Genomic DNA, 27170 nt, shown 5'->3' with positions numbered 1-27170 from the left:
AAAGAAAAAGCCTTTTGGGGACGACAAGGGCTACCCCCGCTGTTGCCTATTTGTCCCTTTGCAAGGGCCACAGAGGGACAAATTGTCTCCTGAGGCAATAAAGCTGGCCTAAACCCTGCTGGTTGCCCAAAGGGCAAATTGGTAAGAAAGTAAGTGTCGAACACTGGAGGAATATGCCAGAATAACACGGGAATGAAACGAAATGAATAAGAATGGTACCGGAATAATTATACGGAACGTGCCAGAATGACACCCAAATAAAGCCGAATATAGCAGAATGAACCTGAAAATGCGAAAATTTGGTATTTTTAATAGTTACAAAAGGTAATAACACATGCAATTCCCTTAAGGAGTCACATGACACAACAAAGGCTGACTGAAACAACCGGAAATTGGTCGCGCTAACTAAAACACCAATTTTGGCATTTTCAGGTTCATTCTGCTATATTCCGCTTTATTGGGTGTCATTCCGGTGTCATTCCAGCTCGTTCTGGTATATTCCAGTACCATTCTTGTTCATTTCGTTTCATTCCAGTGTCATTCCGCCTCATTATGGCATATTCTGGTTTATTGCGGTATATTCCATTCCGTTCCGTTCTCGTGTTTAGTAATGCCCATACTTTATGACGACAATGCTAAGATCAAACTACTGGTACATTAATTTTGATGATTATTAGCATTGAGGTCAAATGAAACAAAAAAGATTCTTCTTCCAGTTAACAATTACCTGATGTGTTTGGGCACTGTTATCCTCCAGACGATAGGCTCTACCAATACAAAGAAGTACATGTACAGTAAGGCCATTGTCTTTTCTTGCAAGAGTGTCATTACACCCCCTACAACTGCTGCATGAGTTGAACCTTCTCCAGAGATTCATTTTTTCCCATGATATTTTTTAACTCTTGAAAGCACTTACCGTAAATGTACATTTGTACCGTACATGTGTTAATTTAAAAAGTTAGTGCAAGGTTAAGTTTTATGTTCAAGATAAAAGCTGCAACTGCACAATGTAGAAGTAAAGCATAATTATATATGTACATGTAGAACAACACCAAACAACATCATTGTTTGTATTGCTGTACACTGTATATGTGGTGTAGAGCTAAGCCAAGCCTATGTTACGAGTTTCCTTAGGAAATAAAAGCAGGGAAAGGTTGTTTGAAAGCTGATTAACTTAATCCAGGATTAGCATGTTTCAACGTTTTCAAAGCTTCTTATGCTTATTAATTTTTTGTTTTTGCAGTACTCTTCATAAGTGCAAGTTGCACACTTATGTCACCAGGTTGTAAGAGTGAGTGAGTGAGTGAGTGAGTGAGTGAGTAAAAAACAGTAAAAAACAGTAAAACAGTAAATCTTTATTGCGCCTTACTCTCCAAAGGGAGGTATCGGTCTCGTTACAATAAAGGTGATGATGTCTACTAGAATAACTAATTAACTAAAAAGATCATACAATTACTTGTAATACAATTGGTATAAAATTATTATTTTAATTATTTTGCATTTAGGAAATCTGGAAGTTAGGAAGTGAGTGAGTGAGTGAGTGAGTGAGAGAGTCCGTGAGTCAGTGGTGGCAAATAAGCCCACAGTGTGTGCAGAAATCATGAAAATATAAAACAGGTTGGTTGGAGGCGTGCTTGAGTTTCAACAAATGAGCCCCAAAATCGGCAAGAATTTGTGAAACTGATGAATAACAAAGCACCGAAATAGAATAGTATGAGAGCATGATAGAACTACCTTTTTCTTTTTTTTTTTTTTCACAAATTACTCACTTCACTTATTTGGCTGTACTTACCGGTAGGTACCCCAAGCTCAAGGAGTATAGTTGTTGCGGTACATAAATCATTTTATAAAGATTTGTATTGGGAATTTAGCGATCGTTATTTAGGGCATTAAAATAGAGATAACAATACACCAGAATTTCTCACCTTGCCTCCTTGTGTCCTATTAATTTTATGGTACATGTATGTTCTAAGTATTTCTGCCCGTTTCAGCACGATTCTAGGGAGTTTTAGTTCTACCATTTCTCTCAACCTCGAGAGTAAGACAATAATAATTATTGTCTATTATTGTGATCTTTCATTTCTTGTCGAACTTTATAACACTTGAAAGAAAAAAATCCAAACTAACAAAAACAAAAACCCGGTGTTTCTTGAGTTGGTAGTAACATGCAAGGTACATGTAACTTGATCCAGGCAGCCGCTTTCGATTTTGTGATTTATTTGTGCAGCTAAAAGTACAATAGAAAAATTGAACGTATTTTCACAGCACAAAATTTATGTTGTTTTCATGTCGCAAATTTTGTCACTGATGGCACTTTTTAAATTCTTGATCAACACTTCCTAAAGACCTCCTTCCTCTCTTCATAAAACTGTGTATCAATATTAGTTTTATTATTACTTTCGCATCAATATTTGTTTTGTATAAAGTAGGCTGGCAGGCTGTGACAATAGCGGCGCCATGTCATACATGTACATTGGTATAATTATTTGAAGCAACAGATCAGCCAAATTATCTCAGTTGTTCCTAGCGTAAGTGACACTAAATTTTCCTGTTTCAAGAGATGCACTTCACTCAGTACAGCTGTACATCTAGAACTGGGTATTTTTTTGCTGCAATTTTCTAAATCACTTCACATCAAAAACAATAAGTGTTTAATTTTACTGATTCATCCCAAAACTTCAGTCCTTTAAGATTCACAATCTACATGTACATGTACAGTAACAGTAATTTTCTATCCCCATAATGAAAGGCACAAATTAAATTAATTTTATGATACTTGCTAAGGTTGAACTTCCTGTGGTTAAGCCATTGTAACAACATGTACTGTAGTGCTAAGCCTGCTTAAACAATTTATCATCAAATGCACTTTGCACCCAAAGACAACACAGATAGAAAGCATTTTTGATACTCACCCATTAATAGGCTGTAACCCTGCAGCTTCTTCATGTGGACTGATATTTCCCTTAAAAACATTAATATTATTAAAGATCAGAAAATTACATGTATGTCATGTCTACAACTTTGAAAAATGATAATAATAATTATATTTATTATTATGTTTGAATGACATGTACATGTGTTATTTCCAGTGTGTGAATAGAAACTACTATATTCTTTTTTGTAGACTGTTGGTAGAATGCGACTTTAGCAACTACCGGTACATGTACGATATAATAATTATTAGCATTTTAATAGTTTATAGGCAAAAACGTTTTCCTGGGTAAGAAGGTCACCCTCCCAGCTCCGAGTCAACTTTAGCAAGTGCTTATATCACAAAAGAATTGTCCCTTTTGTCCGAGTCAAGAGCTGCCTGTCTCAGTATTGATCATAAGGAGACTGGGAAGACAGTGCTTGCACATGCTCTCATTATCATGCCTTGACCGAGTTGACCCAGCTAGGTGAGCCAAAGTGTTTACATGGAAAAAAGTTGGCCTGACTAGGAGGCTGACCCTTCTGCCAAAAAGAGTGCCCTAGCTAGCTAGCTAGGCAGGTCACCCTTCTAGCTGAGCCAACTATTTTACAAACCGGGCCTAAATCAAGCATCTCTCATACAACACTAATTGCAAGAGGAGTGGATAAAAGAGTTTACAAAACACAACATAAATAAAGCTATAAGTAGGAGACACATGACAGAACAGGAAAGAGTCTTAAAATTTTTGTTGCCAATTGTACCTTCAAGCTTTCAATAACACCTCTTCCTGCACTTCTACATTAATCTTCGGTTTATATAGACAAATTATATTACATGTTATTGCATGACTAGTTAATGATTTTATGAAAGCTAAATTTATAATGAAATATCAAAGTCAAAACCGGATAACAGTTCATTTAACGATACAGACAGTGCAATGTCGGGAAAATAATTTACGTGTGCATGCAAAATAGCTATTCCAAAACACGGTCACTGTGGCAATGACTCAAAAAATAAAATGGAACGTCGGAACTTTGGATTTTTCAAAATTAAAAAGCACCAGGCTCTAAAAGGAAAAAAATAGGTATCTATGATGCGAAAACAATGGCTAGAAATAAGTGCTTTTCAGTTAAGCGTGGAAGTTAATTATGCTACTGCAGTAGCCAACCAAAATTGGCCAAATACGCGAACTGAGCTTCAAAATACAAACAATGCACGTACTGGCGATGATTTTAATGAAGGAGGAAAGAGGACATCAAGCAGAGAACAGCAGTAATATTACAAATGTTTACCATAGAAACAGGAAAAGTACTATACATTACGTTAGTCAAAGGGACATTATTCGATAAAATATACATTTAATTTAAGTTGGAATAACGTCCTCCATACAACTTCTCGATCGAGTCACACAATATTGACCGGAACACTGCACTGCATCTAACTACTCTAAATAATTTAGGATTAAAGTTAACTACAGTCTGCGATTGTCACTTGAGGGAAACAAAGAATACTTACATGGCTTTCTGTTGTCAGCGGAATCCCCACCGATTCAGAGGAATTAGGTGAGTCAATCGAAGAGTTTAAAAGAGGAGGTTTCAGCTCACGCACCGTAGGACTAGACGGTGTCCGTTTTTGTTGAAATTTTTTTAGCTAAAATACAAGATTGGGAAATGAGATCACACCATTAGGAACCAAGATGAATGCTCTTCCCGACAGAAAAAACGCAATGGCATTTTATCACCTTTTTTCTGGCCGCAGCCAACTTTTCTTCTCGATCAGCATCAGCCATTCCTAGATTTTCCCGACATTTTGATTCTGCCACATACATAAAGGCTTTGCTGCCTCGCTCGCTTTTCGGAGTACCCAGCATGCACAGCGGGTGTGTGACTGAAGACTACAAGCAGCACGCCGTTTAGTTCCAAAATGCCCCGAAGAAAAGCCGGGCATTTTGTGACAAGAAAAACCAAATAATTGCAAAGTTTCATGCGTTCAAACATTTTCAGTTTCGCTCTTTCGAAGACAGCGAAATCATTAAGAATCGTTTTTTAAAGGTGATTAAAACATCGTTCAATACCACCGTTCAATTCGACTTTAGCGTCGTTTACAGGGTGTCTAGAAAACGCAGACTCGTAGACCTATGTCTGCGTTTTCTAGGCCTGTGATTTCTAGTTCTGTGTTTTCTAGGGCTGCGTTTTCTAGGTCTGTGTTTTCTAGGTCGTAATCTACTTGCGTTTTCTAGACACCCTAGTTTACCTAGCTAAACGACCTATGCCACTGAATGAGTTCATAGCCACGAATTATGCTTTGGAACCTTGGATTTTTTCAGTTCTCCTCGTCTTTCGCCAATGAAAAGCAACTGATTTCTTAGCATCGCGTTTTACGGCAAACTGCAAACGTCAGGCTGAAATTTGCGCTTTGCAAAAGAATCATAGAAACTCGTTTAATTGTATAGCATTTCTTGCGTCTTGTCAGCAGATATCAAGTAACCTCCCCAAAGATAGAGACAAGTTAGAATAAGAGAATTGTTGTCATGCATTTATGACGAGCAGCGGGCTGTCGTTTGCCTTTTCACAAAGACGAGATACTAAATCGCTCTCTAGTAAATGGCTCTCCAAATAAGCCGGAAAAGCTAAAGTTTAGTAACTTTCCAGAAACTCATGCCTGATCCTACGGTTACATCTTGAAGACGATGAGAAGTAGTGATGGCGCAGATACACTGACCTTCTACTTAACGGCTAACTGGTTTTGTTATGGACCACCTTTTAAAACTTTTCTTCGGGTAGTCCGCCGGGTGTTCCCAAAACACAAACTGACATAAATTTGAGTAAGTAGAGTGGTTTTACAAGAAACCCGATAAAAATGGAAAAGTTGTAGATGTACTGAATGAGTGAGGACAATGTGCAAGCCAGCGAACCATGCGAACCAACACGGCGAGCCATGCGAGTCAACATGCTAGTCACACAGTTATTGAAAGCTAACCGTTTTAAAATGGGTGCTTAGACTTAAGAACTGTTTATCAGCGCTATTTGAAATGGGCGCTTAGACTTAAATGCGCGTGAATTGGCATGGCTCGCTGGCTCGCAGATTGTCCAGCTCCCTTTCGAAGTTTACGACATCGTGGCTCTTACTGACTGTTTTTTTTTTTTTTTTTTCACATTCATTTTTCCAGGAGCTCATTGCCTTTCTCCCAGGGGCGCTCTCCATTCTGCTAAAATTTCCGAAAATGTGGGCTTGACGTAAAACGGAAGGGTCCAGTCTGATTCGGTCCTACCAAAATACTTGGAACAGGTAGTTCAGTTTGATTCGTCTGACAAGGATATGTAGGACGGAATTGTTGCTTCCGTTGTCTCGGTCACGTGGCGGTGTCTAACACTTGCAGACTGCAGACTCTAAATCAGAGTTATTGAAAGCTAACCGTTTTAAAATGGGTACTTAGACTTAAATACTGTTTATCAGCGCTATTTGTGGACAGTCTCCAATTGTCATACACCCTTCACGTGGCACTCTTTGATTGGCTGGAAAATCATTCGAATGTGCGGGAAAAACCGTTGAATTACGCACGTGTGAATTTTTTTTATTGAAAAGTGCCCCAGGAGGAACCAAGTATGGTATGAACAGAGTTATTAGACATCTTTCCAATCACTTCAAACCCATATGATATCCTTGCAAGGAGTCTGGAAAAAATAACGAAATCTGAATGCAATGTGTAATCCCATCGTGCGACTCGTCGCTTCATCTTACAAGTAAAAATTATTTTGTTATGTTACATTCTGCATTCCAAAAGTGGAAATCTAACTTCATCTGACACTACAATTTTCACACATTGTATTTAATGTCTTGTAAAAATATTACATCTAATTTTTAATTCTTCCACTTCACTGAAGCTACTGAAGGCAAAGAATCATCAGAGTGAACATAAAAAATAAAGCACCCGGCACTAAAAACCATCAAAATGTTAAATAAATCAAACAAAATTAAAACCACAAACAGTGATACGATAATTTGTAACAAATTTTTCACAATAACTAACTGGTTAAAACTAGTTTTAACCACTGTGGATATTTCTTGTTAATCAATACACATTCTCCGTTTTCCTCTTCTTGCTGATGATAGAGAATTCTCCCTTAATTTCAACGAAACAAAAAAAGGTTTACATATAGTGATGACGGTCTTAAGCCTGTGCACTGTCTGTAGCTTCTCGGGAAGCTGGTGGTCTGGAAGGCGAGGATAGAACATGGTCGTCTTGCTCTGTGTCTGGTTCATCAACCTGCTCACTAGTGAGGTGATTTGCTTGTATTGCCTCAATGTCATTTTGTTGTGCAGAGGTTGTACTCCTTTCAATAGGAAAATGAGTTTCCGAAACCATCATCTTCGGATTGATGTCCACTGCATTTGTTTGTGGTTCCTCTGATCCACTACCATCGACTGTAATGGCTCGTTCTGATTTGCTTTCAGACTCGACATCTTGTGCGTAGTCAGCTAAGAAGGCCTCACTGTGTTTCCTCGATTCAAAGTCACCACCAATACCAACCGAGGCGTGATGCAAAACCGTCGAAGAAGAGTTATCGAGATGATTTTGGTGAAAGCGTTTATCCGAAGTGTCTCGACTAGGATTGCTCCGTTCGGAGTTACCAGCATATACAATACCATCTGGGGCTTGCTGTAAATGTGAAGCGGAAGAATTGTCCTGAATTTTGTGTTGAGTGCTATTGAGACGTGCATTGTGGACCAATTTCCCACCAACACCCTGCAATGCATCGTCGTGCCGTGTCACAACACGCTGAAAGCCAGAACCATGGTGCTGCTGACGCAAGCCACGGGGACTGTAACTTCCAATGGACAATGCAGCAGGTCCTCCTCTTCTTGCTTGATAAAGACCTCCAATAATACCAACTGATGGCATGAAGACTTGTTCACTTCTCGGGTGCATATACTCGTTGTTTCGCAAGGCTTCAAAACCACTCAAAGGTTCTCCACGACTTAGCGATTGGAAATGCGGTAGGATAATTTCTTGGCGCCCAAGTGACAAGGATGGAGAGCCCCTGTCAACATAAACACGACGGCCCAAGAGCTGATCATCTCTAGCCTTAGAGTCTTTGCCAAGAAAACGGAGGTCACTTTGTGACTGGCTCAAAAAGGAATCCCTTTTCCTTGCTTCTCTAATGTTTTCCACGCTCTCGAAACTTAAAGCACCATTGGACTTTACAAACGAACCACTTGGAAGATTAGAAGTCGAGTTGAGTTCAAGCATTGAAGATGACAGTCTTCTTAGGATACGTCCTCGATCACGGCCTCTTTCCGAGTTCGAAGAAAACCGCACATTTGCAGTCTGTGGCAAAAAAAAAAGCGATGAAAGGTGCTTAGAAGACAATGAAAATAAACTTGGAAAACAAAGTTACGTTAGAGATATATATGAACTTTACAGTAAGGATCCTAAGAGAGTAATACTTGTTACTTAATCCTATTCTTCCACTCCACTTTCCTAGCGTCCAGAAAAGTGGTGCCTGTTTTGATTTAAACATAATCTGGGCAAGCATATGAACATAATGTAGGGACGCGTATGAAATTCTTTCATACTCGTGGATTATTCAATCAAAAGCCGAAAATTGTTTTTGTCGGCACGTGATTGGACAGTGTATGCACGCAAAAGAAAGTAGTGGTCAAATTCTTCCCATGAAAGTGAATACCTGGGTCGGGTTCCTGAAAGGTGTAATAACTCTGTTCCAGGGATAAATGTGCTTTATTCCAGGGACCTTTATCCCTGGAATAGGGTTATTACACCTTTCAGGAACCGGCCCCTGGTGGCTAAGATTGCGATGCAAACATTTCAAATGCACTTGACTAACGCTTTGATTTTTCAGTTCCTGATAGGTCGTTCACCAAAAAGTCTTAATTCAGTTTTAATGGCTTTTGACGAAAGGAGGACGCAGGTACCAAAGCAGTGAACAAACAAAAGAGGATAGAGCTAGGCCAAGCACAAAAATACAAACCTGCTTCAATCACTCTTCAGGGGCCCTTTGCTAGATTACCAAAATAGTCATTTTTTGAAACCTCCATTAAGTGACCGAGGCCTCCTTAATTAATGGCGTTCCATCGCGTAACTGATATTTTCTAAACATAAAAAGGAATCCAGAGAGGGAGTCTTTACCGAGTGCCAGTTAGCAGGGTCAGCAAATTCAACTCCTAATCAGTGAAATTGTTCTATAACGAGGCAATACAAGATGGCGACACTAAAGCCAGGCCACGAGCAAGATAATATAACTGGCGGAGCTTGATTCGGGTAAGTTTTCTACTACTTCAGTTCGATTTCGTCTGTTAGTGTTCTACTGTGGTCGCCTCAGTAAACTGGGTCTGAAATCAGTCCTATTGGGCTAATAAGTTATTTTTCTGCTTGCTCGATCGAGTTAATTGGTTCTACAGTAACGAGAAATCGCGATTGGGTTTTTTCAACTGTTCCAAAGAGTCTACACTGCTCTGTTGCGCTTATTGGTTCCTTACTTAGCTAAATTGGATCACTGGCTCTCTACGCCTTTCCCTTTCCTCTGAGTTCTTCAATTTCCCTTTTTCTCAAAAAAATTAACAAATAAGTTCAGTTGATAAACTTTCTGTAGCGTCCCCCAAGGAATTCAATGTGAAACATGAAATGGAGCAAAATGCAAGTATAACTCTTACCTTTTTGTTTTTTGCTCCCAGAGATCGAGCCTCGCGTTCTTCATTGTCGTTCATTCTGTCCTTAAGCAAACTCAACTCTATTTCTTGCAGACCGCTCACGGTTTCATCCGAGAAATCTTGGTCCTTTATTGGCTCGGTGGTATTTAATGAGTAAATAGAAGAACGACGGGAACGATCCTGCTATGGAGCATCAAAAGGTATGTTAAGTATCGTATTAAGGTGTAGTTTCAGAACACATCCTAATAAAAAGGCACAACGTACACTTATCATGAGATTGTAGGAGGTGACGAGTGAAATTAAGGAATAATTTCACGCGCGTTTCCTCCAAAATTAAATAATTTCCCGAGCCTTTAGGCGAGGGAAATTGTTTGATCTTGGACAAAATGCATGTGAAATTATTCCCTATTTTCACGAGTATACCATTTGACTCCATTTTGGCAATGTAGGAAAGTTGCCATGGCAACATCGTAATTTTCAATTATAAATTAACGCTGAAATCTCGCGATCAAAATTAAGGAGTATTTGTCACCTATGTTACTAACAGTCGAATTACCAAACTGATCGCATTAAGGACGGTGCCTACCATTGTTATTGCGCATACGTTCTGCGTATCTCGAGATACTCGAGTTTCCTATCGGTGATGCTCACTAATACAGGGATATTTTTGCGCTGTTTAAAACTATCCGGAGAAAGTAGATCTTAGTAATTACTCTTGGTATGCAAAAAGACAATTGGGGGTAACCATGCATTTTTGAGAGATAATTAAGCTTCAATTTGAGAAAGAACGCCATACATTGCTTTGTATTTTAAAACTTTTTACAAATATTATTCATGAATTATCTTGGAAAAATGCGTGGTTACCCCCAATTTCCTTTTTGGATTTCAATGACACTTGTCGAGATCTACATTTCCTGCATAATCATAAACCGGCGCAAAATATCTTTGAATTAGTAGGCATCGTCCTTAAGAAACAGTTTTGAGATTAGCAATGGATCGAGCCTCAAAGCCTTCTTCAAAAATGAGTTAATTTTTTATGCAACTGCTGATGTCAATCGTCGATGGATGAACTGGAAAATAATATTTGAACAGTCCTTTTTGGGCTAAAATGCCAGTACCTTAGGCTGTGAAGAGGCTCTTTCCTGCATTATTCGGATATAACAAGTTTTTATGTGCTCGTTAAACTGTTTAGGGATTGGGCAAGTGAGAGAATAATCCCTTAGCTTTTGGTAGTGAAAAAAAATATCATCCTAGAGCAGAACTATATGTCCGCAGGCAATACAGCAAACCAATTCTTCCTCGCATAAATCGATGTGAATGTAACGTAGAAACGAAAGCCGTTTAAGCATTTGATACAGTTTGCAACTGATTTCATTAACAAAAAAGATCTCAAGTAACTCACACTCACCACTTTCTTGGACACGAGCATGGATGATTGAGCTTGCATTGTAGCTTCATGGAGCCTTCTTTTTAAGCCGTCAATCTGCCTTCTGTACTTCTCCTCAAGTCCAACTATTTGTTGATCAAACTCTGCTTGAAGCTGAATTTTCTCTTGTCTATAATTTAGCTTGATCTCTGTCTTCTCTCTCTTTAATGTTTCCACTTCACGCTCCAGATCACGCAATTTATCCTCCACTTGTTTTATCCCATTAAAAGGCCTCGAATATGCGTTAGATGGAGACTTGTGAAATGACTGTACATTTAACCAGTTTTTCTTCGTAATAAATTGGTAGGAAGTCCGAGAAGTCTGACTAGAAAGTTTCGTTTGGATTTTTCGTCTCTGCTCTTGCAGAGAAGCGATCTCTTTTCTCAAATCATTCATTGTATCCTCGTACTTTTCTCTCTCTTTGTTCAAAAGTGCTCTATACTCCATTTGCAGACCCTCTTTTAGCTCACTCTCTGTTGTTACTATGGTTTGCTCGAGCTTCGTTTTCTTGTTTTCAAATTTAATCTCTAGCTGGTGTATTTCCATTTGATGCTTTTCCTCCATACTCTGTATTCTGTCTTCAGTTGCGGCCAGTTTTCTCCTTTGGTCAATAACTGATTTTTGAGCTTCATTTTTCTCGCATCGAAGTCGTTCGCACTCCTCTCTGATTTTTGACACCTTCTCAGAGAACTCGGTTTCTCGTTTCTTATTGTAACCCTTTTCCTTTTTCAGCCTGTTTAAGAGATTTACTTTTTCCTGTCTCAAAATTTTCACCTCGTCTGTACGTTTTTGGATAGTGATGTGAAGTAGTGAGCTCTCATTCATCTTGCTTCGCAAAGTAGAATTTCTCTCTTCCTGTAATTGTCTCCTAAGGTCTTGCTTTTCGTTCTCAAAGGCTTCCATTTGAAGCTTTATCTGTCCTTTGAGATCGTCCATCTGTTCTTTGTAGTCTCTTACTAAGTACTCCATGTGCTCAGGCGCACTCTTGTCTGAGAAAGGGCGTTGATCACTAACCTCAGCCTTTGAGAAAGTGACCTTCCCTTTGCTGCTCTCCTCGTTCACTCCAACGCCTTTTCCGTTCGGATCCATTTTTCGTCTAAAATCTTCCTCTATTGTACTTTTAACTTTCTTGTTGTCCAACTCCAAGGCATCGATTTCTCGGAGGTGCTCTCTTTCCGTGTTCAAGGGCGTTTCTTGCAGTTCATTGTTCATGCTTCCAAGAATATCCACCTGCCTTTTAAAATCTGATATTGTCTCAGTGGACACACCCCTGCCAGGTTGGCTAACAGTACCGTTTCCAAAGCTTTCATTTTTACCGAAATAGCTTGTTGTCGCTACAGGTTCGCTACCAATCGAGTTCTGCTGCCTAAGTTTTGTCTCTACCTCATTAATTCTACTTTCCATAGATCGCTTCTCCTCTTCAAAACGCTTTCTGTACGTCTCCTTGTCCGTCAGAAGTTCGTTTCGGATTCGCTGTTTTTCTTCTTCCAACTTCCGAACCTCCTCATCGTACATCTTTTTATTTTCGCACAAAGCTGCTTCAAGTTGTTCCGTATGATTTTTAAAGACAACAAGTCTCTTTTCCAATTCATCATTCATGGTTGCAGCTCTTCCTCTTTCATAATTTAAATCTTCTGTGAAACGATTAGTAATCTCACCTTGCATCTTTTGCAGGCATTCGTTTTGTTTTTCTAAGTCATGAATCCGTTTCTTAGAGGAGTCTATTTCAGCCTCTAAGCTTCTGTTAGTCTTTACCTGTTCATTGTACTTTTGTTCTATCGCTTCTTTCTCAGTCAACAGTTCGCTGATTTCTAACGATTTGTTCTTGGAGTAAGTTCTTATTAAATCTTCCTTCTCATTTCTGAAGTTGTTCTCCATTTGCCGAATTTTCCCTGAAAGAGTGTCAGCTTCTTCAATGAGTCTTCTGTTTTTATCTTCATTCTGTTTCACGGACGACAATGAATCATCTAACTCTCTCATTAAGTCCTTCTGCTTTCGTACGGCTTCGTCTTTCTTGGCAGTAAGATCCTCAATCTCTTCAGACAGCTCTGCATTTTTAGTTTCAAGCTCCTTCTTTTTCTTGGCATCTTTTTCGAGAATCCGACATTCTTCTCTGAGCTCTACTATTTCAGTTTCTAGATTTTTAACTCTTTTAGCATTCCACGAATACGGCGTTTTGCCAACAGGGGAATTAATAGTTTCGTCAACGCTAGTTTTAGGGATTGCTCTTTCAGTAGCATTCTTCTCCAATAGGTCGTTAATCTGATACAGAAGCTTCTTATTTTCTTCTTCGAGTGTTTCTCTTTTCCTCACTTCTTCAGTTAGTTTCATTTTCCAGTCAACCTCCTTTTTCAACATTTGAGTTTCACTTGGGAGACCTTGTGAACCTGGATATGTGTGCTGAGGCGAGTCTGTCTGCCTCACCACTTGATTAATCGGTGTGCCATTCAGATTTAAAGAAACCACTTTTCTTTCTGTATCAAATGGGATTTCCAACTTTTGTCCTTCTTGAAGGAATCTAGCTTCCATCTCTTTCCTTATTTTCTCAGACTCCACTAACTCGCTTATGAGGCGTTCGATTTCTACAGACAGTTCTGTTTTCGTCTGAACTTCTTCTTCTAAAGCTCTTTGCAACTCCATCATATCCCGCGAGTACGTTTCTTCCAGACAAACCCTGTTTTCGACAACTTCGTTTTCTGCTTGGTAAGCTTCTTCTATCCTTAGAAGTAGTTCCTGTCTTTCTTCCTCCAGTCTACGAATATTTCTCAAAATTTCTTTGTTTTGCTCTTGAAATTCTTTACTGGTGGTAATTTCGGACTCGAGCCTATCTTCCATCGCCTGAATTTGCGTGTCGTGCGATTGCTTCATAAGGGATATCTGCATTTCGTAATCGTTCAAGGCAGAAGATTGGGAATGCAATTCATTTTCCAAAACATTTCTCTCCCTCTTGTAAACCCTTAAGTTTTCTTCAGCCTTGTTTTGAATCTCGTCTATCAATTTTTCCTGTTCACCAAGCGCCCTTTCTAAATCTCTCACGCGTTCTTCAAGTCCAGATTTTTCTCTTTCTAGCCTCTGAACGTCGTCATTTTCTAGCAAAGTTTGCCTTTCTTTGCTCTGTGCATGTGCAGACACTTTTTCTTCCAGTACAGCTTTGCTTTGCTCGAGATTGTCGATAAATTCAATGATCTGTTTAAAAAGTACATTTTCTTGCGCCAAGAGGGAAACCTCTTGCTTGTAAATCTCAGAGTTCTCTGGAACGGACAAGGTTTCGCTAATTAGGTTGACCCCAATAACATCACGATGGCCAAGAGATCCAGCCCGTGCTAACCCGGCCGAACCAGCACCTATTGAAGTTTGTAAGGCTGACCTTATCTGTTCAAACTGTGACTTAAGATGTCCGTTCTCAAGTCGTAATGCTTGCAGATCGTCTTCGTAGCTCGAAATGTTCCGTGAGAGCCCAGACAGCTTTCCTTCAAAATACACCTTTTGGTCATATTCTTCTTGGAACTTCATCTCCAGTCTTTCCCTCTCTCTTCGCTCCCTTTCGTATCTTTGTCGTAGATCATCTCGTTCACTTGCCAACTCTTTGTAGGTGGTCTCGTCATAAATATCTGAGCCGAGGCCTAGTTGTACAAGGTCTTTTTCTAAATGGAGGGCCACGTCGTCAGGAGGGAACTCGCTTAAGTATTCCTCACGCTGGTCAGGCAGTTCCTCGTCGGATTCCATCGTTCAACTATGGTAAAAATGATCACAGATCACACCCATCATTGAATGAGAAGTTCTTTCATTAAATAAAAAGCTTTGATTGACATAGTTATTTAACCAAACTGGTCATCGTCATCATCATATGTTGTGTTGTGGTTAAATGGTAAGTAATAATTGTGGACAAATTAAAAACACATGAAAAGGTGGATCGTCCGACTGAGTCCTTGAAAGTCCCGTTATACTGTCATCTTTGTAAAAACCCACGGTGAACCTGGGTCGTAAGCAAGGCCCCTTTTCAGGACGACCGTGACTCACCCATTGAGACAATGTTAATAATCCATCAATGATAGAAGAACATACACTGGAGTCATACACTAGAACTTCGTCGAGCGAAGCTGACATCATCGATAATCGGGTGACAAACTGACTTGAGAATAGTTCAGTGATGTCACAAGCACTGACTTTTACACTTCTCGCTGAAAATGCTCACTGGCGAGAAATGATTTGATATATTTTTGACAAGTGTTTGAAACTGTCTGGAATACGTTGGGCTTCCCAAAAAGAAATGAAATGAAAACAGTATCCTTCTTCCCTCAAGAGGACACAAGCAAGGATAACTAAACTCATGTCAATTGCTGCTAAACGGTCTGGCCTGTGAATGGTATCGAGACACTGTGTCCAATTTACCTATTTAAATCTTGAAAGAATGTTTTTTTTTCAGTGATGACTCGAGGATACTTGTTGTTAATGCTATTCTAAAAGCTAAATTTTCGGTGAATTAATCTTCCGTTATCATTTCGAGGAGCCGTCGAAAGACCTCGTAGAAATCCGTAATCTATTCTCAAGCTTCGTTATTTTCAATTTTAATTTATCGAAATTGGTCTATTACAAGCAAGTTTAGGGAAATGAAAATGGAAATGACATAGACTCCAACAGATTATCAACAACGCCTCTGTCAGTGTTTTCTTTGATATATTTAAACGTAAGCGTTTATATCAGAAATGCATAAGGGCTGCTGCTAACAGATTAGTCTTTTCTTCTTGCGTTACTGGATTCGAACATAAAAGAAAAAATTCAAAATAATTTTGGCTTCATAGTGAGGCTAACCGGTCGCATTAACATACGTATTTGCATTCTTTCCCAGTGTACATGTTTAGAAAATTCGACCTCACACTTTTCCTGTCAATATTTCAGTTAAGCAAAGAGATCTTTGCTGTTCTCAAAGATATTTAGAAAATAATTACTTAAGATATCAAGTTCTAGAAATTGTACAAGAATAATGTGCCAAAGGCACTCACCTCAGTAAACTCGCGATGATTTAAACAACTCTTCACAGCATTGATGACAAAACACAAGGAGTCTGTTGAGACAGAAATCTTATAGAAACTACTTCAGTCATGTAGGCATGATACTACTGAACAAAGACAATTCGTTGTCAGCCGGACGCAAATCAGTTCAAGTGTTAGCTTGAAGACAACAATCCAGACTTGAGTGAAAATACTGGTTGTGGGAAAAATTAGATGTGGTGATTGGTCGCCCAGGAAGCATAAATCAAAACAAACCATCATTAAGGAAACAACTTTGAGTTTCATCCTCCGAAAGACGCATCATCAAGAGAATGGAGCTCAAATCTGCGGCATACCGCAAAATCTGTGATTCTGAGCTCTTTGGCATGTTTCACACCATGCATTGTACATATTTCATCTAAACACAACGAATAATTTTTTCTTTTAAAGATTGGTTCATTTTCTTATTCACACCTTAAATAATTTACTAGAGCCAACAACAGTACCCTTAAAGTCAAGATGTTTTTATTATTTCTCAAAAGAGTTGTGTAAGAAATCGTTCAAAAGTTGTTCAGTTGTGCTCAGAACGGTGCACCATGTAATGTCGTGAAACTGGCAATGAACACCAATCGTTTCCTTGTGAAACTAGATAGCGACTGTTTCTTCAAAAAAGACTTACAGATGCATTTTGCAGTCCAAGACAAGAACCAGCAAAGTAGTGATATTACAGTAGGTGACAAACCAAAGTCTCTTTGAGTACTTGGATTCGAAGATTCCAGCGATTGTTGAATTGTTTTGTATCCGTAACAGTTTGATCCAAAATTTGAGGAAAGATCCATCACGATTGATTTCGCAACTCGAAGGGAAGTACTGTATAACGTGTAGAAGACGGGGCAAATATAAATTGACCAGTCTTTAAATCATCAGCTACTTTAATAGAGTGACACAGTTTTCATCGAACACTTTGTACTGTAAATTCCTAACCAGCCTTAACCAAAGACACTATAATGAGGGATACATAAGGTAGCTAGATAACCAGGCCCGGGTTGCTCGAAGCATGGATAGCGCCAACCAGAGTCAAATACCATGGAAACCTATAGGCTCTGGTACCCATTAACTAACGGTTAGCGCTAACCAGCTGCAGGCTTCGCGCAACCGGCCTCAGGTTACAAGAGGCTGCAGACTTAGTGCATGTTGTTGAATGGATTATGGTATTGGTCACAAGGTCAGCGAGTTTGACGTTCCTATATACGTCACGAAAAATCGTAAATAGGATGATATTGAGCCAACCTCGTTTCCAGGGTCGACAAAGAGACCCTGGACACAAGCTTGATATTGAGCGTATGAAGTGGACTGAGCTGGCCACCAAGGTGAATTTTTTGTTTTCGCTTTTCATTTTCTTCTACCTTTTCCGCATTTACAGAAGAACTGCGACCTTTTTCCGTTTCACCTTGTTCAGTAAACAGTCGTCAAGCGAAACGCGGATTTTCACTGATAAGGACTCATCTTCGACATTAGTCATACAGAGTTTGAATATTATATCGTCAATCATCAGTAATTTGGTTTTTAACGAAATCTAAGAGCCAGAGATAATAGATGTGTTACGATCAAAATTGGTTGAGTTTCACAGCACATGCAAATTACCTGGTTGTTTTTAAATTCATCAGTAATTCATGAGTTTGACAGTCAATAGAAACACAGTATTCTGATCACATATACATCCTTGCAAAAACACTATACAGTTCAAATGTTATCGCCTATATTCTTCATTCATTTCAGAAACTCGACGTTGCCGGGAAATTCCTTTACGCAACTCCTTAATAATTTTTGAAGGCAAAGCAAAAGAGGTGTTTTATTAATTAACGGTTGTATTTGTGACACAAAATTCTCCTGATTAGCATAAACGTTCTGTTGGATTTTCTTGGTTTAGATGCCACCAACTACAAAACTAATCAGCTTGAACTGATGCCAGCACTAATGAAAACTCATCTACACGAGGCTTTGGAAGCGTTAATATTGATACTCAAATATCTCTTCCACATTTGCAGAGGGTCTATCGAGCTTACCCATGATAACAAAACTTTAGACGCAGATCGTGTTCGTCTTTAATATCTTTAAGATACTTGAAGTCAGCTTTCATCGGTAGCCCAAATTAGGAGAACAATTTGGCTCAATTGGAGAGCAATATTTTCAATTGCGGCACCTTAAGTCACACCCATGTTGAGTTTGTTTTTTGTTATAGCCTCTGCTCTGCGAGTATTTCTCCTGCATGTAATTTCAGTCTTCTCCTCCTGTCAACAGACAAATTTGTTCAAGACTCAGTTTGCTGAAATTCGTGTACTAAAGGGCAGGCCAATGTTCAACTACAACAAACAAAGTTCTCACCAATTTTCGAGCAATGCATTTCGTAATGCATAATACATTACCACAACCTCAAGGGACCACTTTCTTCAAACTAAGCTTAACCGCTCCAAAAAATAAAATTTACTAAAGCTAAACGGATAGGTCGTTTAAAAACGACCGTCAAAGACAAAATGCTCTGTTCACATCTAATCAGCAAGAACCGCCGATTGAGTTATCTAACTCACCAACAATTTTTAATGAATTAATTACTCTATAATCAGCATTCTTCCAATAAGTTTGGAGCTGCCCGTGTCTGTTAATTATTGATTCATCTCGTTTTAACCTCCGAATTCCAGTAGAGAATAAAAAAAGAAACTGTTAAATATCAAACGGCAAAGTCCTCATTTATGCGCACGCTGTGAAGACGCCATTGGTTTTAGCAAAACAGGCCGCAAATTACGTATGTATGATAGACCTAACAGGTACCGAAATTAATTGTAAACAATTGGTCTTTTTGACATTTTTTTTTTTATTCTGAAAGCTCTTCTGGGAGAAAAACAAAATAGATTGCGGTGGCGGTACAGTTTTAGCAAGCAACCTAAGGAAAAAAACACAAAGGTTTACATAAAGCAAATAAGAAATTAAGGCATTTATGAGTAACAAGGCAGTCGTCTCAGATGCTGTTTTGAGATCAAAACATGAATTCTCTCCACAGCTTGTACTTCCTTGTTTCGGATGAAACGACCAAGAATTTTCTAGATAAACGAAGGAAACACAGTCTCTTTCAGTTCGTTTTTTGCAAAGGTAGTTTGAAGAGAGATGTTATTAGAATAACACATTGCCAAGCTTTATTACTTAATATGTCAACGTTTGGCTTCACTTCTATTGTTGTGTATTTATAATTAATTTTGAGGTGTTAGTTACCCAATTGGGATCATTTGCTAGCAAATTTAAGTCCAAAAGTTTCGGCCAAGCCATCAGACGCTAGCGCACCCTGCGACAAAGACCTCGTTCTAATTGTTATTAAGAAAAGGTTGGTTTTTTATTCTTGTTTTTTGTGTTTACCTTGGTTAAGACTCTATAGCGTACTTTACGACTGTTTCAAGTTATACCTGATGTATTATTGAGAAAAAAATTAACCGAAACACTAAAAATGAAAGGGACGAGGGCGAAATAATGTTTCTGCATTTAAAAGAAATCTAAGGCGTTGCTAACGTTAGTTGAGCTCATTAATTTATCTTTTACAATTTTATATACTTTGATAGTTTTTCCTCCATGTTAAGCGTAAAACAAATCCGTTGAACGCCAGTTTCTTACAAAATTTAAAACTGACAGGATTTAAATGGCAGATATTGTTTATCATCAATTGAACGCTCGCAATTACGCTTGCAACGCTTAATAATCAGTTAGAACGTTGGCATTGGTGCTCTGTTCGGGTGAGACAAAAAAACCGATTTCTTTCATTTTAAACTTAATGTAAAAGCACATTATCAGATTTGGGGTCTTAAGATATTTTTAGGAAGTTCAATAATTGAAAATTACATTGTAGCACTTTCAGTTCAACATTCGAATCATTTGTGTCTACTTTCAAGAAGGGAAATGAATCTATAACCAAAAGATGAACCGAAATAGTTTATAGCCGAAGTTTATTGCGTTCTAGTAACGCGACAACGGGTACAAAACTCGTTTGAAGACATCTTGAACAGCATCCACCGAAACCATCTATCAGTTATTTCACTGCCGCGATTTCAATGGTAAAAGATTACTTTGCCATTTTCGTAAGGCTAGAATCCCTTAAATTTTCAAAGTGTAGTTGCTGAAAAGTAACTTGGCACTGCCTCCGTTGTACTAACATGGACTGACTTCGGTTCATAGAGTTGAACAATGAACCAATGGCTTAATGGATACATTTTGTCGGTCAAATTTCGGTCTCAGGTTTTTACCTGGGTTTAATTGGTGATCCTGATTTTAAATAGGTTGAATATGCACTCTGCCTAGTTTAAACACATCTTCTTAATGTTTCGTATCATCTTATCGGTTTCTGTATTCATACATTAACACATTCAGTCTCAACATTATAACACATTAAGGGAACAAAGAACTGTACTATATATGCACTTACCGGTATTCGAACACGGACCTTCCAGATTTGTAGTCCTGTGTCTTCACCGCAACACTACAGCAACGAACATACTCAGCCTAACAGAATTCTTTTCATTTTTCACCTTTGTATAATAAGTCAATTGATATTCATGTATAATAACCACAGAAAACTAATCCTAACCTTACCCTAATTATTCTCTAGGCTTAATTTAGGCACCAAAAAAGTTTTTTCAATTCATCTAAGTGCGTGTTCAACCTAAGTAAAATGAGGATCACCAATTTAACCGACGGTAAAATGGATTCAACCTGAGAACGGATTTTACCATATAAACCAGCCCTCAGCATGTTTTCCACGCGCGTCTGTTATATTTCTTTGCAGTGATCTCCCACAAAAAGGTGTACTCACCCAAATTTAAGTTTTAATGGGGAAGTTAGCAGCGGACATCTAACCCCGCGAGTTAATGGAGACATTTAGTATCGAGTTTACGTGAAACGGGCCAAGGACAAGCGGTAAACAGCACTGAGAGTGCTGCTTGCTGTAAAAGCATGAAAATTCTCCTAGTCTAACTTGACAATGTCTCTCCCTTTTAAAAATTTGAGCGAAAGGCACGAAATAAGCTAAATCTAACATGTTTTTTCTAAAACAAGAAGTTTTGGCAAAACGTTTCCCGCAAACGCGATGCTCAGTCCCTCGAATAAATAGTTGCTAAGACACTACAATGACACCAACTTAAACTACATAGCTTCTTGTAGTTCACGGTCGAAACCCTCCGATGATCTCCTCCGGGTAGAACCGTTTACACGCTCTCATTCCGTTGTTCGCATGAGCACACCGTCACAGATCAATTGAATTGAATTTCTTGGACTTTGGAACTTCATGTTGAAACGTTCGTCCTTGACATTTTCTACGAAATCAACTTTGCACCAGGAGAATTTGTAATGTACACTAGTGTAAAAAGCCACGGGCCAAGGCGAAGACGCAGATGTGAGGCCATCCTTGTTATTGGCATACTAAAAACCCTTTCCCCAGTGGAGATAGAATTTGGCATATGCATTTCACAGCGAACTTCCCGATGACAGAGATGATGTAACGCAGGCGCGGATCCAGGGGAGGTGAAATGGGAGAATTTCCCCCCCCCCCCTTTTTTTCTGAGCTCCCCTTCTTTCTTTTTTTTTCTTATCCCTCAACCACCTCAACCAGGCTTTAGTTCTATTACATTATTGCAAAAATTCACCCCCCATTTCAAAATCCTGGATCCGCGCCTGTAACGGTATTAGTTTCCAAAAGCAACCGGTCAAACTTTGCGCTCCCCTTTTAATTGTTAGCCCTATGGCTCCGAAACGACTCGAAGGCCCTGGAAGCCAAATAAGAGGATCTTTTGCAAGGAGGGCCTAGTGGAACAACTGATTTGGAAAAAATAAGTTCTTTTTTCCGGCAACAGATGTGCTATTTAATCATCAGTTGTTCTTTTTTTTTTCTGGCAAAGTACAGATTGAAAATGGCAGAAGAATTACAGGCGAAAGTGGACAAACTAACGAGCGAGAATGAAGAAATGAAAGCCAAGATAGCCGAATTGACTGAAAAATTGAAGGCTCTTACAAGCGGGGCTGAAGCAGCAGCTGAAGCCGTAAAAGAACCGGCGGCTGAAAAAGTAGAGGAGCTAAAGGAGCAGTTAGACGAAAAAGCATGCGCAGCTAAAGCGGTATTAGGAGGCCTAGCCGGGTTCAATTAATTTTGGATGCCAAGAACACGTATAGAACTGAGATTGATGTTATAAGACGTTTAACCAATTTCTCATTGAATGTAAATTTAAAGCGAATTCTTTTGAACTTGATTTTAACTTTTAATGCCAATCTTAGACATTCAATTTTATGTGGAACTTTAATTTAAGGCCTAAATGAAAAATGCATTTTGCTGGTACATTTTAAAACAGTATTAATAAAAGGAAAGAATAGAGACACACAGGCCTTTTGCATGAATCGCGTAATGTACCCTGATCAAGACTGATGAGTGGCAAGTGGCTGCTTTTGTCAGGCCTATTCAACAGCAACTCCGTATTCAGCCAAAACGATACCTGACCAAACCTTAGCCAAAACACAGTTCAACATGTCAAGAAACAAGCTTTTTCTCTGCGTAGAAAAGCCCTGGGGGGGGGGGGGGGGAGTTGCTTTTTGTAGTAACAGCGCCGCCAGAACCTGCAGTGGGTGGTGCAACCAACGCTGTTTTCTACATACATAAACCTAGTCACCTTAAAGGTTCTTTGTATGTAAAAAATCATGTTAATTTGTACCAAGGTTTGCTTGGCTAAAGAAATATGACAACCAAAAGCAACGTGGCAATTATATTTGAAGATAGATCACTCTTATAGGTAATTCTTGCTAACGTGACAAAGGCTATATTTTAATCATTCTTCATTTACAGTACTTCTGTTGTCTACCATGCCAAGTAAGTTTTCTTATTGCTTTTTTCATGAAAGGGGCTTAAAACTCACCGCCTCCCTGTTTGTAACCATTGTGAATATTTCGCCATTTGACACAGACGTCCTTTCAGCAATGAAAGGAAGATTGACATCGAAACCTTGTTTGATGGCAAGTCTCACGAGTTGGAATTTAATAGAGGGGTTACATGCATGAATAATTCAGGCAAAAAAATGTTTTTTTTTATTGATGACGGGCTTTATAACATTAACATGATGTCTTTTGCCGCTCTACAAGTTATGGAAGATAGAAGTAGTTTTATTCGTTTGCTGATCACTCACGTTCTGTACGCAAACATACACCAGAAAAGGATGCAGTTAGTAATAAACTTTAACGAGGGCCAAAAAGATAAGTTGAAGTTTTTTTTAATTTAAAGCGTACTCCTAGTTGCCTAAGATAACCTAAAACTTGATAATCCTCTCGAGTTACTTTACTTTTTTCGATCAGATGGTAGAGAAGGCCTCACTTGGTCCGTTATGCACCTGCTGGTACCCACAACTAAATATATCCACAAGGGGACGAATAACTTAAAGGGGCTAGGTCACGCTATTATAGGTAATTTTGTTTAATTTTGTTAGTTATGAGCTCTAAACGTCAAATTGGCAGAGCAAGAGTCTTTCATTTGCAAAATCACGGCCACATAACAACTGAGAATGATTTTCCAGCTTTGTAAATGACATTTTGATATAGATTGACATAAATTTGAAAAAAGGTAGGCCTACGTTTTTCAAATTTGCCCAAACTGAATCCACTTCAATCCTCTCCAGTTTGTCCATCCTTGTCCCTTCTTGGCTTCCCTGTGTTTTGTTAGAGTTCTTCGATAGTTTTGAACAGTTATTTTGATATTTTAGTTAATTCTATGACCATTCGATCAGTGCTGAAATTGCCTTAACTTGCGTGACCTAGCCCCTTTAATGTCAAGGACGGTGCCTTCTAATTCAAAGGTACTTTGCGCGGTTTATTAATATGCGGGAAAAGCAGATCTTAACAAGTGTTATTGAAATCCAAGAAAATTGGGGGTAGCCACGCACTTTTTCAAAGATAATTAATCAACAATATTTGTAAAAAGCTTTAAAATGCAAAGCAATGTATGGCGTTCTTTCCCAAACTGAAGCTTAATTATCTCTGAAAAATACATGGTTACCCCCCATTTTCCTTTTGGATACCAAGAGCACTTGCTAACTTCTGCTTTCTCTGCATAGTTTTAAACTGGGCAAAATATCCCTGCATCAGTTAGCACTACCGTTAGGAAACCCGAGTATCTCAAGATGCGAAGAACGTATACGCAATACATTGTCATGTTTCCTTTGGTTCTTATAGTTAATTAGCATTTTGGTTCACACTATATATTCAATTCTGTACTTTGTAATTTAAACTGAAGATGACAGAAGTTTCTGTCAAAACATGTTTTTAAATTTAAAGAGTGTTGTGTTGTTTCTAAAAATATCGATATGCCTGCTACTATCCAGACCTTTTGAAATGCGATATGGAATTTGATCAGGAAAAATTGGTCATACGTCATCACAGCACTTAAAAAAATGAGTAATCATCATTCAGGTCTGTGAATTCCCTTCAAAACCATTCACATTAAGGTACCTCAAACCAGTTTCAGCTTTTTGAAGAGACTTTACTCCTAAAAGTATTGACTTAACAACAATGTTTCATACAACGGTTCTGTTATGATGCCGTATGAAACATCAATTATTGCTTTACACGATACACTCATTCTGCAAGAAATCCATCCATAAACACCCTATAATTGTCTTTAGTCCTTTATATCTCTAAAAAGGAACTCGGTGACCCCCATTTTTCATTACTAGAAAGTTATTAGCAGGCTGAGATGAAATTCCCTACAAGTATAAATTATTGTGTGGAGTGGATTCAGAGCCACGATAAAAATACGATCATTTTAGGTAGCTCTACATATGCTCCATGGAATGTTTTAAAACTTTGGAATAGTTTTACTTCCGCTTGCTATCACTTTTCAGCTATGAAAAATAGGGGTCTCCGGGTTCGTTTTAGAGATACCTGCAACTAAAGATAAAATATAGGGAGTTTTAGAAGACTGTCTTGTTGCTATTACGATTACGTCATAATAATGAACGCATAGTGTTAAACAATAATTGGTGTTTTATATGACATCATGACTTTGCTCTTATGTGATACAATGTTGTAGGGTCAATGCTTCTAATAGTACAGTGTCCTGAAAGTGTTGAAACTGGTTTGAGCCACCTTTAAATTTCGTCAGCGCCGCTGTGTTTTTCTTGAAAACTCGGCATGATCGGATGCTCTGACCCTCGAATAAATAGTTGCCAAGGCACTGCAATGACACCAAGGTAAACTAAATAAATTCTTGTAGTTGCATGTCGAAACCCTCCGATGATCTCCGCCGGGTAGAACTGTTTACAGGCGCTCATTCTGTTGTTGGCATGAGCATTGTTTTCTTGGACTTCGGAATTCCACGTTCAGGCGTTCGCCTTTGTCATTTTCTACAAAATTAACTTTGAACCAGGAGAATTTGTAATATGGACTGGCGTAGAAAGCCACGCCCCAAGGCGAAGATGCGGATGTGAGGACATCCTTGCTATTGACATACTAAAAACCCTTTCCCCAATGGAGATTGAATTTGGGGTGTGCATTTCACCGCGAGCTATTCTTCCCGGTAACAGAGAGATGTAACGGTGTTAGTTTCCAAAAGCAACTGGTCAAACTTTGCGTTCCCCTTTTATCTCTTAGCCTTGAGGCTGCGAAACGACTCGAAGCCCCAGGAAACCAAATAAGAGGATCTTTTGGAAGGAGGTATACAAAAAATTGGTTTTGTCAGCAGAGTTCATAATGTAAATTGGCCACCGCACAGAGATTCTAAAAGCTGACGTTTCGAACGTTAGCCCTTCGTCAGAGCGAATAAGTAGCTCGAAACGTCAGCTTTTAGAATCTCTGAACGGTGGCCAATTTACATTATCAACTCCGTTGATAAAATCAAATTTTTGTAAACTACTTCCCCACCGACGCAGCACCACAGTTTCTTTAGAAACTACCCCCTTCAGAAATACAGAAAACCAGCCAGGCGACTTGGCAGTAGACACAGTACAAAGCACGGTTGCGAAAGGCCTTGGCAAGGTGATTGGCCCCCAGGACAAACCAGCATCTGCTGGTAAGAACACTTTTATTTCCGAAGCAGTTCCTCTAAGTAACCGTGTTCCCGAGAAAGTAAAAAACCAAATATGGGCAAATGAATATATTGATGTTGCGTGGCTAATCAGCAGTAGTATCAATAATACAGAAGAGGAACGTTATACTAAGTTTAAAACAAATAAAAGGGACAACCTTCAGTTGTGCTTGCCTCATATTCAAAGAGGCAAACGATAAATAATATTGATCAGTGGACGTCTGTAATCCAGACATACGTAGCCATCTATACAGAACGGACCCCCAAATACACCCCAGCCGTAATGAAATATGGCTCTGTCATTGGGAAATGGCCAGCATGGATGCGAACTGAACGTTTTATGATGAGAACTATCCTAAGCTTCGGCAATCCCAGGGTACCCCTTGATATCATATTCGTTCCGAGCTTTGGTTACCATCCCATTCTTCTCGGGACAAGCAAAATAACAATCCAAAGAGAGCTACGCACGAGGGTGTTTTCGTTCCCCACGGGTATTGCTGGAAATTTCCTAAGGGAATCCAGTGCCACGGATGCTCCTATATACATCAATGCTTCCGGTGTGAGCAGTCACACCTCACTACCAAGTGCATTAAGGCAAAACAATCAACAGGCCAAGGGAAAAAAACAATCTTTTTAACAACCAAAGCACTCTCAACACCAGTTCTAGTTGAGAGGCTGGCAGTCTATTTAGAGGGCTATGATGCTCAACTCTCTCAGGAGCTAGTATCAGGTTTTGCTTATGGTTTTACATCGAATCTGCAGTCAGCATTGCACTATCCAGAGATTGTTGACTGTAAGCTGAATAAGGAAATTTGTGAGGGGCGTATCCGAGGCCCTTTTATTCACATCCCATTAGACAACATGATAATCTCCGCATTAGGGGTTATTCCTAAGAAACAGCCTGGTGAGTATCGAATGATACACCACCTCCCTTACCCGTATGGAGGTTTTGGTGATGATTTCATTCCATCCGAATTCTGTTCAGTGCACTATGCATCTGTTGATGATGATGCATGCATCTGTTGAAGCCAATCTTTAAAGGTTCCTGGTACCAAACGGGTATAATTCACGTTAGTATGA

At 39.0% G+C, this 27170-nt stretch overlaps 3 protein-coding genes across 4 annotated transcripts in view; all 3 read right to left on the bottom strand.

The window, feature by feature from the left end:
• The window catches only part of LOC137992510 (golgin subfamily A member 2-like), a 50035-nt gene extending 45299 nt beyond the window's left edge, over positions 1–4736 (bottom strand). For both annotated transcript variants that reach the window (XM_068837878.1, XM_068837879.1), the window contains exons 1-4: positions 4653–4736; positions 4427–4561; positions 2913–2962; positions 728–767 (exon numbers count right to left, since the gene is read on the bottom strand). In XM_068837878.1, coding sequence (XP_068693979.1) covers positions 728–767; positions 2913–2962; positions 4427–4561; positions 4653–4700 — 273 coding nt within the window. In that variant the 5' untranslated portion in view covers positions 4701–4736. The remainder of the gene's footprint in view (positions 1–727; positions 768–2912; positions 2963–4426; positions 4562–4652) is intronic.
• A 1850-nt stretch (positions 4737–6586) lies between these two features.
• Positions 6587–10728, bottom strand: LOC137991204 (uncharacterized). Its single transcript, XM_068836319.1, has 3 exons — positions 10699–10728; positions 9584–9763; positions 6587–8240 (listed from the first exon to the last, which is right to left on the bottom strand). Exons 1-3 carry the CDS (start codon positions 10726–10728, stop codon positions 7083–7085), a joined length of 1368 nt encoding a protein of 455 aa, XP_068692420.1. The 3' UTR covers positions 6587–7082.
• A 113-nt stretch (positions 10729–10841) lies between these two features.
• Positions 10842–27136, bottom strand: LOC137991203 (myosin-2 heavy chain-like). Its single transcript, XM_068836317.1, has 4 exons — positions 27027–27136; positions 16010–16071; positions 12075–14739; positions 10842–12041 (listed from the first exon to the last, which is right to left on the bottom strand). Exons 3-4 carry the CDS (start codon positions 14730–14732, stop codon positions 10842–10844), a joined length of 3858 nt encoding a protein of 1285 aa, XP_068692418.1. The 5' UTR covers positions 14733–14739; positions 16010–16071; positions 27027–27136.
• Positions 27137–27170: the final 34 nt, after the last annotated feature.

This window comes from Montipora foliosa, chromosome 2 (assembly GCF_036669935.1).
Source record: "Montipora foliosa isolate CH-2021 chromosome 2, ASM3666993v2, whole genome shotgun sequence".
NCBI classification, from domain to species: domain Eukaryota; kingdom Metazoa; phylum Cnidaria; class Anthozoa; order Scleractinia; family Acroporidae; genus Montipora; species Montipora foliosa.
The sequence above is the reverse complement of the archived record's forward strand: the minus strand, read 5'-3'. Positions and strand labels throughout refer to the sequence as shown.